We start from the raw sequence: 12,957 nt of genomic DNA, 5'->3' as shown, positions 1-12,957 counted from the left end.
GTACTTAGAGTATGTCAGGCAAAATTTTTGCTTGACAAAATACTCTGCTAAATACTTCACGTGCATTATCTCACTTGATCCTCATAAGGGCCACAAGGGATGTATTCTCACTACCACCTCCATTTTATGAAATAGGTAAGGAAGCCGAGAATCAGAAAGCTTAAATACTGGACCCAAGTGATACAGCTAATACGTGATGAAAACATTTCAATCCTGCTATTCTGATTCCAAGGCTCATGCTTTTAACTTCTACACTGTACTGTCACCCTGCAAGAAGTCACAAGGGAGTAGAAGAGCCCCAGGGAGGTCACATTGTTCCTGTGATGCAAGCTTGCTCTCCATTGCCCACCTTCACCCCATCATAACCCCAGCTGAGCTGCCCCCCCACTACTCTCACCCCATCTCATGGTACAGTACGATGGCCCTGGGACTGTCAAGGTTCTGCCACACCAACACTTTCCGCATGGACCCGTCCAGGTTGCCCACTTCAATTCGGTTTGTTCCCGTGTCTGTCCAGTACACTTTCCGGCCAATGGCATCCACCGCAAGCCCATCTGTGGTCTGTAGCCCTGTGGGAAGTCAAAAGAGCACACTGGCTCCTACTTTGAAACAGATGGGCTATTTCCCCAGCCCTGTTGCCAGACAGGTGGTCCCTGGGCTGGGAGGAAGGCCCACCTGTGGTGATGATGTCCTCGTGCTGTGAGCCATCCAAACTGGCACGGCTGATCCTGTGCAGGGTGCTGTCAGACCAGTACACTTTTCCTGGAGAGGGAAAGCTTGGCTCAACCTAGACCCTCACCCCACATCATGGGACACACATAGGTGATTCGTGTCCTGAAACACCAGAGCATGTCAGAGAGCCCTGGAGCCTCTAGCAGAGGAAATCAAGGAAAATGCAGAAATATCATAGCAGGATAGCTCTTGGCAGAGCTGGAGTGAAGAGGGCCCCAAACCATGCTCTCACAACCAAAGAGAAACTGCTAGAGAGACAGGGACAGGGGCTATGCCAGAGGGAATGGGGAGCCCCCAGGCTCCTGGCACGGGACAAAGGTGATGGGAAAGGAAGGACAGTAGTTGCTGAAGGGCAGGGACAGAAGGCCAGGTGGGAAGGGAGGGCCACACAGACCTTCCTGGGGATCTACTCCAATGGCAATACTGTTCTTCATGGTAATGTTGATTGGTACCACCACATCAGCAAAATAAGGGATGTCCAGGGAGATCATGCGAATGTCTATCCTCCTGGCGAAGATGAGGAAACTGTTCATGCCTACCCAGGTGGAAAGGAGGAAAGAGGATCACTCGAGCACAGCCATTAAATGGATTTGGAATCAGGCAAACTGAAATTCATGCCCTGTCCCTGCCGGTTTCTAGCTATGTTATTCTAGGCAAGTTATTTAAATTGTTATTTTTAAATTTTATTTATTTATTTTTTTGAGACAGACTCTAACTCTGTCGCCCAAGCTGGAGTGCAGTGGCATGATCTCGGCTCACAGCAACCTCTGCCTCCTGGATTCTTGCAATTCTCCTGCCTCAGCCTCCCAAGTAGCTGGGACTACAGGTGCTCGCTGCCACAGCTGGCTAATTTTTTGTATTTTAGTAGAGATGGGGTTTTACTGTGTTGCCCAGGCTGGTCTCGAACTCCTGAGCTCAGGCAATCCGCCTGCCTCTGCCTCCCAAAGTGCTGGGATTACAGGCGTGAGCGTATTTTTATTTTTTTGAGATGAAGTTTCACTCTTGTTGCCCAGACTGGAGTGCAATGGTGCGATCTTGGCTCACTACAACCTCTGCTTCCTGGGTTCAAGCAATTCTCCAGTCTCAGCCTCCCAAGTAGCTGGGATTACAAGCATGTGCCACCACACCCAGCTAATTTTGTATTTTTAGTAGAGACGGGGTTTCTCCATGTTGGTCAGGCTAGTCTCGAACTCCCAACCTCAGGAGATCCACCCGCCTTGGCCTTCCAAAGTGCTGGGATTACAGGTGTGAACCACCGCGCTCAGCTAAATTATTATTTTTTGAGACAGGGTCTCTCTGTGTCGCCCAGGCTGGAGTGTGGTGGCATGATCATGGCTTACTGTATCCTCGACCTCCTAAGCTAAAGCGATCCTCCCACCTCAGCCCTCTGAGTAACTGGAACTACAGGCACATACTACCATGCCCAGCTAATTTTTGTATTTTCTGTAGAGATGGCGTTTCGTCACATTGCCCAGGCTGGTCTCGAACTCCTGGGCTCAAGCATCTGCCCAGCTCGGCCTCCCAAAGTGCTGGCATTACAGGCATGAGCCACCACTCTCAGCCTAAATTATTAAGCCTCAGTTTTCCTATCTATAAAATGGGAAAAATAATAGGGTGGCTTATAAGGGTTAAAAGAGATCATGTACGTAAAGTACTTACCACTAGGTCTCACACATATTCATATTAATGCCTCTTTATTAATATTAAGAAAGTGGCTCTCTTTGAAGGACCCTTTACCATGAAGATTAAGAAATAGGAAAAAGGAAAGGGAATAAAGGGACCCTAGCAGGCTTTACTCACAACTTGGGAGGCACAGTTCACAGCTCCTTTCTCACTCAAATTCCCAGGGAGGTTAGAGTTCAAATGCAGCCTACCATGCAGCGTCTCCTAGGGAGAAACCTTGTCTTCCAACATCTGGGTAACCAGGTCCTGCTTCTGGGACCCTCCAATAAGGTTGTTACATAGTTTGTGCACTCACAAAAGTGGCACATCTAAGGGGAGAGTACCGTGACGTTGTAGATATCATACACTTCTGTCTTTATTATACCAATTTGGGGCAGTTAGAAGTGTCTTTTTTTTTTTCTTCTTTTTTTTGAGACAGAGTCTCACTCTGTCACCTAGGCTGGAGTTCAGTGGCACAATCTCAGCTCACTGCAACTTCTGCCTCCTGGGTTCAAGAGATTCTCCTGCCTCAGCCTCCCGAGTAGCTGAGGTTACAGGCACGCACCACCATGCCCAGCTAATTTTTGTATTTTTAGTAGAGATGGGGTTTTTCCACGTTGGCCAGGTTGGTCTCAAACTCCTGACTTCAAGTCATCTGCTCGCCTCGGCCTACCAAAGTGCTGGGATTAGAGAAGTGAGTCACTGAGCCCAGCCAGAGTGTCTTCTTCCAACCAAATCAGTATATTATGACAATGTACTAACAGATGAGAGGAAAGTGTTTTCAGAAAGGAGCATCTTTATCTAATATGCATGAAGACACCATAAGAACTAGTTGGACCCTGCCTCCAGTCCTTTCTACCTGCTCCCCAGAGTCTCTCCCCAGGACCCTCCCCTTTTCTAAAAGCTCTGAGTCTCGCCCCTAGGCCTCTAGAAGCAGCAGGACTCATTGTTTCTCAGACCACACTGGAGCCCATCTTCAGGGAAGGAAGAGAGCCATTGCCCCCTCCTAGAGAGGCTGCATCTACATCTGTGATGCTTTGACTTACCTGGTGAGCAGGTCTTGCCATCAGACAGCAGGTTGATGCCTGTGGGGCAGGTACAGCTGAAGCCGCTAAGATTTGGGGACCTAAGACACAGGTGGCTACAGCCGCCATTCTCCATAGCACATGGTGTAGACACTGGGTAGAGAGGAGGGGGCGTTCAATGGGGAGGGCTAGGGCATAGGAGGGCCAAAGAGAAGCCAATGCGAGCCAAGGGCTGCTCACCTGGGGGCCGCCGGCGGTGGAAGACATGGATGTCCATCAGGTTCTCCAGGTTCTCCTGCAGGGTTTCCCGGTCCAGTCCTGTTAGCCGGTCAGCGCTTTGTATACTTTTGGTCTGCCAGTCAGTCCAATAGATGCGCTCTCCATAGAGGGTCAGCCCAAATGGGTGGGGGAGCTGGCTTCCGATCAGCACCTGCCAGGGCCCCGACACTGTGTCATCTTCAACAAAGTCTGACAGTACGGAGCAGTGGTAAAGAGCTCACTGTGGACTCAGAAAGTAGTAGCTCTACCTCTAATACCTACTGTGTGACCTTCACTAAGAGCTACTTATAAAATTTCTCTGAGCCTTGCTCCATCCAACTGTGATTTGATTGTGCCTGGCTCTAAGGGTCGTGTGATGGTTTTATTGGAAGATGTTGGAAGTCATCTGTTACTCACATCATCTGGAGGTATCTCAGCACAAATTACTTACTAAGTACAAAAGAATAAAATAGCAACCTTACAGTGGACACTACCCTAACCATACAATGGGAGTAAATATCACAATAATGGAACAGGCCAACACCTGTGCCTACTGATGAGACACAATGAGAACTCAAGGATATAACTTCACTTAGGGTAGTATTCCTGCTCCAAATGCACACTCTGAATCCAATCACAAGGAAACATTAGATAAACCAAAGTTGAGAGACTTTATAAAAAAAAAACTGGCCTTTACTCTTTAAAAATGCAAATGTTGGCCGGCATGGTGGCTCACGCCTGTAATCCCAGCACTTTGGGAGGCCGAGGCGGGTGGATCACCTGAGGTCAGGAGTTTGAGACCAGCCTGGCCAACATGGTGAAATCCCATCTCAACTAAAAAACACAAAAGTTAGTTGGGCACAGTGACAGGTGCCTATAATCCCAGCTACTTGGGAGTCTGAAGCAGGAGAATCGCTTGAACACAGGAGGTGCAGGTTTCAGTGAGCCGAGATTGTGCCACCGCACTCCAGCCTGGGAGTCAGAGCAAGACTCTGCCCACTCCCCTGCCCTTCACCAATAAAAGCAAATGTCAGCTTAGGGAGGCTGAGGTGGATGATCACCTGAGGTCAGGAGTTCGAGACTAGCCTAGCCAACATGGCAAAACCCTGTCTCTACTAAAAATAGAAAAATTAGCTGGGCATGGTGGTGGGCACCTGTAATCCCAGCTACTCAGGAGGCTGAGGCAGGAGAATTGGTTGAACCCAGGAGATGGAGGCTGCAGTGAACTGAGATCACGCCATTGCACTCCAGCCTGGGTGACAGAGCAAGACTGTCTCAAAACAAAACAAATAAAAAATGCAAATGTCAAGAAAGACACAGAAAAACTGAGGAAATATTCCAGATTAGAGATTAAAGAGACTAGATTAGCTGGGTCTAGTGGTGCATAGCTCCAGCTACTCAGGAGGCTAAGATGGGAGGATCAACTGAGCCCAGGTCAGCATGAGCAACACAGCAAGACTGCAGTCTCAAAAAAAAAAAAAAAGCTAGGTGTGTTGGCTCATGCCTATAATCACTTTGGGAGGTCAAGGCAGGAGGACTGCTGAGCCTAGGAGTTCAAGACCAGCCTAGACGACAAAGTGAGACCCCATCTCTACAAAGAATAAAAAAATTAGCCTAGTGGCTTCAAACTCGTAGGCTCCTAAGTAGCTAGGGTTCAATAGTGTATGTCTGTGATCTCAGCTAGGTGGAAGGATGCCTTGGGCCCAGGAGGTCGAGGTTACAGTGGGCCATGTTTGTGCCACTGCACTCCCACCTGGGCCACAGATTGAGTGTCTAAAAATAAATAAATAAATAAAAATTAAAAGAGACATCATTATTAAACACAATGGGTGATCCTGATCGGATGCTAGTTTTAAAAAGTAAGGGGGGGAGCTATAAAGGACATTATTGAGGCAATTGGTAGTGAAATTGAACATAGACTATGATTAGACAGTAATATTGGGGCAGGCATGGTAGCTCACACCTGTAATCTCAACACTTTGGGAGGCTGAGGCAGAAGGATCATTTGAGGCCAGGAATTTGAGACTAGCCTGGGTAATATAGGAAGTCTCTACCAAAAATAAAAGAGAAAGAAAAACTAGCTAGGCGCAGTGAGCCAATATTGCACCACTGCACTCCAGCCTGGGCAACAGAGCATGACTCTATCTCTAAAAAAAACCAACCAAACAAAAAAGACAGTAATATTGGATCAATAGCAAATTTCCTGATTTTGATCATTGTACTGTAGTGATGTAAGACAACATCCTTGCTTTTAGGAAATGTGCACAGGAATAGTTTGGAGTCAAAGGCAGGTTGTCTCCAATCTAATCTCAGATGGCTCCAAAAAATAATAGTGAATGTGTACAGAAATAGAATGATAATGCAAATGCAGCAAAATTTTATTTATCTATTCTTTTTACTGTTCTTGCAACTTTTCTATGAGTTTGAAACTATACCAAAATAAAAACAAACAGAGATCAGTCACAGGCCCATCATGGTGCAATTGGTAATTAACAAGCGTTAGCTGTGCTGGTTAACAAGAAAGTCTGTGCATTTCTACCTCCAGCCCATAATCTATATAAGTTCCTAGTTTCTTTTCACCATCAACCAGCAGCCCCTTCCCACCCCTGCCCCCAAGCTCTGGAGAGCACCCACAGCCTCACAGAAAAACCATATGCCCCATGCTGGTCCCATAACCTCTGGGTCCTCTTATTTCCCATCAGCTGCCAGCCGAAAAGTACTGTCCTGGAGGCTGTCAAGGCTGTGGAAAAATGTTTTAATGCCACCCTTACCTTCCTCTTGCTGCCATCCAGTCCAGCAAATTCAATTGTCTTCATGCCGGCGTCAGCCCAGTATAGCCGCTGGGACCCGTAATCAATAGCTAACCCGTTAGGCCAGGTCAGATTAGAAGAGATAATGACTTGGCGTCCCGAGGCATCCATGCCAGCTCGTTCAATCTTGGGGCTTGCACCCCAGTCAGTCCAATACATGTACCTGGGCAAAGGCAAAGGAGGTCTTACAAGCCAGTTAATATCCAGCAGGGACTCAGAGTGCTAGGATCTCAGGGTTTCTGCCTGAAGTAGCTGCCTCGGCCTCCCGCTTCAGTGTCCATTCCAGCCTTGGGCTCAGCGCGATCTCTGAACACCTTGTCTTCTATCACTATCAAAAGGTACGGCGTCTTAATAAAAGCAGAGCCCACAGCTTAAGCAGAACTCAGCAGATAAAGTGCACGAGGGAATAGAGAAAGAGGAGGGGTGAAAATGAATAAGAAATGTTGCCTTGGCCAGCCACCATGGTTCATGCCTATAATATTAGCACTTTGGGAGGCTGAGTTGAGAGTATCATTTGAGTCCAGAAGTTTAAGACCAGCCTGGCAACATAGTAGGATCCCATCTCTACCCCCGCCCCTACAAAAAATAGCCAGATATGGTGGTGCACATCTGTAGTCCCAGCTACTTGAGAGGCTGAGATAGGAGGATCGTTTGAATCCAGGAGGTTGAGGCTGTAGTGAGCCATGATTGGGCCACTGCAATCCAGCCTGGGCAACAGAGTGAGACTCTGTCTCAAAAAAAAAAAAGAAAGAAAAAAACAAAAAAAGAAATGTTTCCTTGACTGGATGAGTTAAATAAGTTAACAGAACTCTATGTAACCAGTAAGAAGAGCAGAGGCCAGGTGCAATGGCTTACACCTGTAATCCCAGCACTTTGGGAGGCTGAGGCAGGAGGACTGCTTTAGCCCAGAAGTTTGAGACCAGCCTAGGTAACATAGCAACACACCATCTCTACAAAAAAATTGTAAAAATTAGCTAGGCATTGTGGTCTATGCCTGTAGTCCCAGCTACTTGGGAGGCTGAGGCAGGAGGACTGCTTGAGCCCAGCAGGTTGACGCTGCGGTGAGGTGTGATTGCACCACTGCACTCCAGTCTGGGCCACAGAGCAAGACCTTGTGTCAACAACAACAACATCAACAACAAAAACAAGGTAGATTTATACACTCAGCTGGAAGGATACACAAGATATATGGCAAACAGAAAAAAAGTCACAAAAAGTATGCTATTTTTATAAAACCAAAACCATCACCATCAACAACAAATGTTTACATGCATTTAGAAGAAAACCTGGAAAAAAAATACCCTAAACTGTTAACTTATTGCTGGAGAGTGAGATCACAGAGAATTTTTACTTTCTACAGATTTAATTTTTTTTTTTTTTTTGAGACGGAGTTTTGCTCTTGTTGCCCAGGCTGGAGTACAACGGCACAATCCCAGATCACCACAACCTCTGCCTCCTGGGCTCAAGCAATTCTCCTGCCTCAGCCTCCCAAGTAGCTGGGATTACAGGCATGTACCACCATGCCTGGCTAATTTTGTATTTTTAGTATGGACGGGGTTTTTCCTTGTTGATCAGGCTGGTCTAGAACTCCTGACCTCAGGTGATCTGCCTGCCTCGGCCTCCCAAAATGCTGGGATTACAGGCATGAGCCACCTCGCCTGGCCAGATTTAAATTTTTTTTTTTAACAATGAGTTACTTTTGTAAGTAAACCAACAATAAAAAAAGATAAGGAAAGAAAAAATTGAAAAGTTTCTTTGTCCATAGAGGATACAAGGTTGTCAACAGACTCTGTAGTTTCTACATCTGCTCTTGCTTCCTTGGGCATAGCTATAAGATCTGGCTCCTCTTCCTAATCTTTAGACTCCTCTCTGGAACTCAGATCTTGGGAGGTGTGGCTTGAGCTCATTCCCAAGGGGCAGCACTTACCCGCCCATGGGTTCCACCACAATGTCTCGAGGACGATCAAGGTTCTCCCAGATGAGTACTGTCCTCATGCTGCCATCTGTATTGGCCACTTCAATCCGGTCTGTACCTACCAAGAAGGGATACAGAGATTAATTCTAGTCTTCTTCATTCACCCTCTTACCTTCCATGGCCAACATAAGAGCCTAGTATGTGCCAGTAGAGCCCAGAGTACGTGCTCAAACGATTATATATATATATATATATATATATATATATATATATATATATATATATATTTTTTTTTTTTAAATGCAGAGTTTTACACTTGTTGCCCAGGCTGGAGTGTAGTGATATGATCTCAGCTCACTGCAACCTCCACCTCCCCGGTTCAAGCGATTCTCCTGCCTCAGCTTCCCAAGTAGCTGGGATTACAGGTGTCTGCCACCACGCCTGGCTAATTTTTGTATTTTCAGTAGAGATAGGGTTTCACTATGTTGATCAGGCTGGTCTTGAACTCCTGACCTCAGGTGATCCTCCCATCTAGGCCTCCCAAAGTGCTGGGATTACAGGCGTGAGCCACTACGCCCGGCCTCAGAAGATATTTGTGACAGATGCACAATGGATATTTAATGACTTGAACCGTAAGAATAAATTCAAGGATGTGATCAGTTCCATTGCTGGAAAGAGTATGACTTCCCAAACATTGGCAACCATAATTTAAGGCAATGATTCTCAACTTTAGTGTGTGTAAGAATGAGAACTTGTTAAAACACAGATTCCTGAACCTAACACCCAAAGATTCTTTTTTTTTTTAATAAAAATATTCTAGTCCATTTCATGCTCAAGGGAGTCTTTATACTTTGCCCACGCTGATCTTGAACTCCTGAGCTCAAGAAATCTTGCCTTGGTCTCCCAAAACGCTGGGGTTATGCCCAGCCCTGATTCAGTAAGTCTAGGGTGGGGTCCAAGAATCTGCATGTCCAATAACTTCCCAGATGATGCTGATGCTGCCACACAGAGGAGACAAGACTGTCATCAGCCGCTGTGGTCCAGGGACCACAATCTAAGTGGCACTTGTTCAGGGTATCCCCTTGCCTCCCAAACCCACCTGGCTGATTAAAAATGCCTGATTGCCAGTCGCAGTGGCTCACATATAATCCCAGCACTTTGGGAGGCTGAGGTGGGTGGATCACAAGGTCAAGAGTTTAAAACCAGCCTGACCAACTTGGTGAAATCCCTACTAAAAATATAAAATTTAGCTGAGTGTGGTGGTATGCGCCTATAATCCCAGCTACTTGGGAGGTTGAGGCAGGAGAATTGCTTGAAACGGGAAGGAAGGCAGCGGTTGGAGTGAGCCGAGACTGCGCCACTGCATTCCAGCCTGGGTGAAAGAGGGAAACTCTGTCTCAAAAAAAAAAAAAAAAGAAAGAAAGAAAGCCTGATTTACCCAGAAAGTGATGGAAAGAAAAGAAAGAAAACCACAGGGCATAGGTTTATGATCTGAGATGCCTTAAAACACTCCCTGGCATCAGCTACATAGCAGAAGTAGCTGCCACAATGTGAGCTTCTCACTTCAGCTCTGCAGCAGCCCTCCTGCTTCTGACCTACCAAGGACTTCATGTGAAGACAGAGGTGGTCTAGGAGGGACACTGGGCCCCTTCTATCTGAGGCCAGGGTTTTAAACAAGAGGAATCCCAGAGAGCCAGGCAGGCCACGGCCCCCCACACATACCTGCATCTGTCCAGTACAGTTTGTTGGTGACCCAATCAATGGCCAGGCCTGCAGGGCTCTCCAAACTGGTATCCACTACCACCTGGGCAGGAAGCAAAGCTGTATCACCAACTGTACTTCCACTCTAGTTCCAGAGCCCAAACTCCACCAATTCTCAGGGTTGGCAAAGGTACGTGAAGCCCTTACCCTGGAGAGGGTGGATTCCACCCCTCAATTTCTGCCCTCCCTGAGGGCTTGGCCCCACGCTGGGCCCTACCTCCTGTCCTGTTCCATCCCACTTGGCCCTGCTGATGGTATCAGTGCTGACATCTGTCCAGTACACGTGGTCATCCCGGGAGTCCCAGTCAAGGGCCACAGCACTGCGCACGTCAGCTAGTGGGATGACATCATCAGACAGGTCCTCTGTGTCAAAGCTGATTCGACGGATGTCCATCCTTCGGGCAAAAAGCAGGAACTTGTCAAGACCTGATCAAAGGCCGAAAGGGGTCTTCTTTTAATGCTCTACACCCAAGAACAGTGACAGACACAGACGCTCACCTGCGTGACATCTGGTTCAATCACACTTCCTGGGATCTGGTGCCCTTTGCCCCCTAGTCTTTATAACTCAGGCCCCCTGTAAGCACTGCCATGCTGGCAGAATCAGACATCTAAATCAAATGGAAACAGATTCCACGAAGGACCCAGAAGTGCATGCTGTTTAAGCATCTGTAGCTTCATCTCAACTCTTCTCTCTTCTTACTTTTCTTCATCTCTTCTGATGCCCTGGCTTGCCCACTGCCAACCCCTGACCCCTACTTCTCTAATGTTCATGACTGTTTCAGGGCTCCTGCCCCTCCTCTGTCACCTGGATCCCTTCCTCTCGCTCTCCTCTTCACAAATTTAAGCCAACAATAACCATTCGCTGAACACTTTCCTTGCCAGGTACTGAGCTTGGTGCTTTTTTTTGGTCTCATACCAAGCCTCTGCGGTGTATGCTAGTCTGGCTCTGCAACCCAGTGGCATGATCTCAGCTCACTGCAACCTCTGCCTCCTGGGTACACATGATTCTCCTGCCTCAGCCTCCTGAGTAGCTGGAATTACAGGAGCATGCCACCGCATGCAGCTGATTTTTGTATTGTTAGTAGAGATGGGGTTTCACCATGTTGGTCAGGCTGGTCTCAAACTCCTGACCTTGTGATCCACCTGCCTCAGCCTCCCAAAGTGCTGGGATTACAGGCGTGAGCCACCGGCCTGTGGTGTGCTATTCTTATTCCCATGTTCTAGATGAGCAACCCTGAGGCTAACAGAGATCAAGAAACTTGCCCAGGATCCCATGGCTATGAAGCACCAGAGCTGGGACTCAGGTCTGACTCCAGAGAAAGAGCTCTGCTGCTGCTCCACATAGTTTACTTCCAGCCAGCTCTTTTCCATCCTTTGCCCTTCCTCTGGTCTGTCTGAATACTTTCTCAGCAGACTTTTCTACCCAGAAAGCCACTGCCTGCCTAATGTTGCCAAATGTCTTCTTTCTAGCTCTGGGAAGTCCTTAAGGGGAAGCTGGCAGGGGAAAGGGGGCTTTACTTCTTGCATCTCACTAAGACAACAGGGGAAGTGCAGGGCACAAAAGAATGCAAGGGGAAAGGGCCAGGCATGGTGGCTCACACCTATAATCCCAGGACTTTGAGGGGCTGAGGTGGGGGGATCGCTTGGGCTCAGGAGTTCGAGACCAACCTGAGCAACATGGTGGAACCACATCTCTACTAAAAATACAAAATTCTCTGGGCATGGTAGCTCACGCCTGTAATCCCAGCACTTTGGGAGGCTGAGGCAGGCAGATCACGAGGTCAAGAGTTCAAGACCAGCCTGGCCAACATCGTGAAACCCCTTCTCCACTAAAAATACAAAAATTAGCCAGGCATGGTGGCAGGCGCCTGTAATCCCAGCTACTTGGGAGGCTGAAGCAGGAAAATCACTGGAATTGGGGAGGTGGGGGTTGCAGTGAGCCAAGATCATGCCACCGCACTCCAGCCTGGGTGACAGAGCACGACTCCGTCTCAAAAACAAACAGAACAAACAAACAAACAAACACCCACAAAATTTGCTGGGAGTGATAGCATGTGCCTGTAGTCCCAGCTACTTAGGGGGCTGGGGCAGGAGGCTTGCTTAAGCTCAGGAAGTTGAAGGTGCAGTGAGCACTGTTTGCACCACTGCACTCCAGCCTGGGTGACAGAGCAAGACCATCTAAAAAATAAAAATAAAAAAAATGCCAGGTGTGGTGGCTCACACCTGTAATCCCAGCACTTTGGGAGGCCAAGGCAGGTGGATAACTTGAGGTCAGAAGTTCAAGACCAGCCTGAGCAACATGGTGAAACCCCATCTCTACTAAAAATACAAAAGTTAGCTGAGTATGGTAGTGCATACTTGTAATTCCAGCTACTTGGGAGGCTGAGGCAGGAGAGTCACTTGAACCTGGGAAGTGGAGGTTGCAGTGAGCCAAAATCACACTACTGCACTCCAGCCTGGGTGACAGAGTGAGACTATGTCTAAAAAAAAAAAGGAAGGGGAAAACTCAGAACATGAAACTAAGTTCTTGGTTAATGTGCGTATGAATGAAACTCCCGAATGTTTTCACTAACTGCACTCTCTAGAAAGGACCCAGGTCCCAGAAGAATTTTATTTTATCCAGATTTCAGAGGGTCAGCTGCGTAGGCAGCAGTAAAGAACAGCTGCTGATGTGTGAGGAATCACCCCAGGTCCCCTGCTGGTCATGCCATACGCCTGGACCACTCCTCTCTGGACTACTCTTAGAAAAAGTCATCACGTGCTTCGCTCTCCAGGGTTACCTCCCAAAGCAGCA

General features: G+C 47.6%; 1 protein-coding gene across 1 annotated transcript in view; it reads right to left on the bottom strand.

Annotated features, from left to right (window-relative positions):
• LRP4 (LDL receptor related protein 4) overlaps positions 1 to 12,957 on the bottom strand; it is a 63,648-nt gene that overhangs the window by 20,634 nt on the left and 30,057 nt on the right. The window contains exons 17-25 of the mRNA XM_064365602.1: positions 10,381 to 10,589; positions 10,125 to 10,206; positions 8,415 to 8,520; positions 6,449 to 6,650; positions 3,660 to 3,849; positions 3,441 to 3,572; positions 1,127 to 1,267; positions 676 to 762; positions 398 to 569 (exon numbers count right to left, since the gene is read on the bottom strand). Coding sequence (XP_064221672.1) covers positions 398 to 569; positions 676 to 762; positions 1,127 to 1,267; positions 3,441 to 3,572; positions 3,660 to 3,849; positions 6,449 to 6,650; positions 8,415 to 8,520; positions 10,125 to 10,206; positions 10,381 to 10,589 — 1,321 coding nt within the window. The remainder of the gene's footprint in view (positions 1 to 397; positions 570 to 675; positions 763 to 1,126; positions 1,268 to 3,440; positions 3,573 to 3,659; positions 3,850 to 6,448; positions 6,651 to 8,414; positions 8,521 to 10,124; positions 10,207 to 10,380; positions 10,590 to 12,957) is intronic.

Source organism: Aotus nancymaae, unplaced genomic scaffold (assembly GCF_030222135.1).
Source record: "Aotus nancymaae isolate 86718 unplaced genomic scaffold, 86718_ANA_hifiasm-v0.15.2.pri h1tg000059l, whole genome shotgun sequence".
In the NCBI taxonomy this organism is placed as follows: Eukaryota; Metazoa; Chordata; class Mammalia; order Primates; family Aotidae; genus Aotus; species Aotus nancymaae.
Note: the sequence above shows the minus strand (reverse complement) of the source record. Positions and strands in the feature narration are given on the sequence as shown.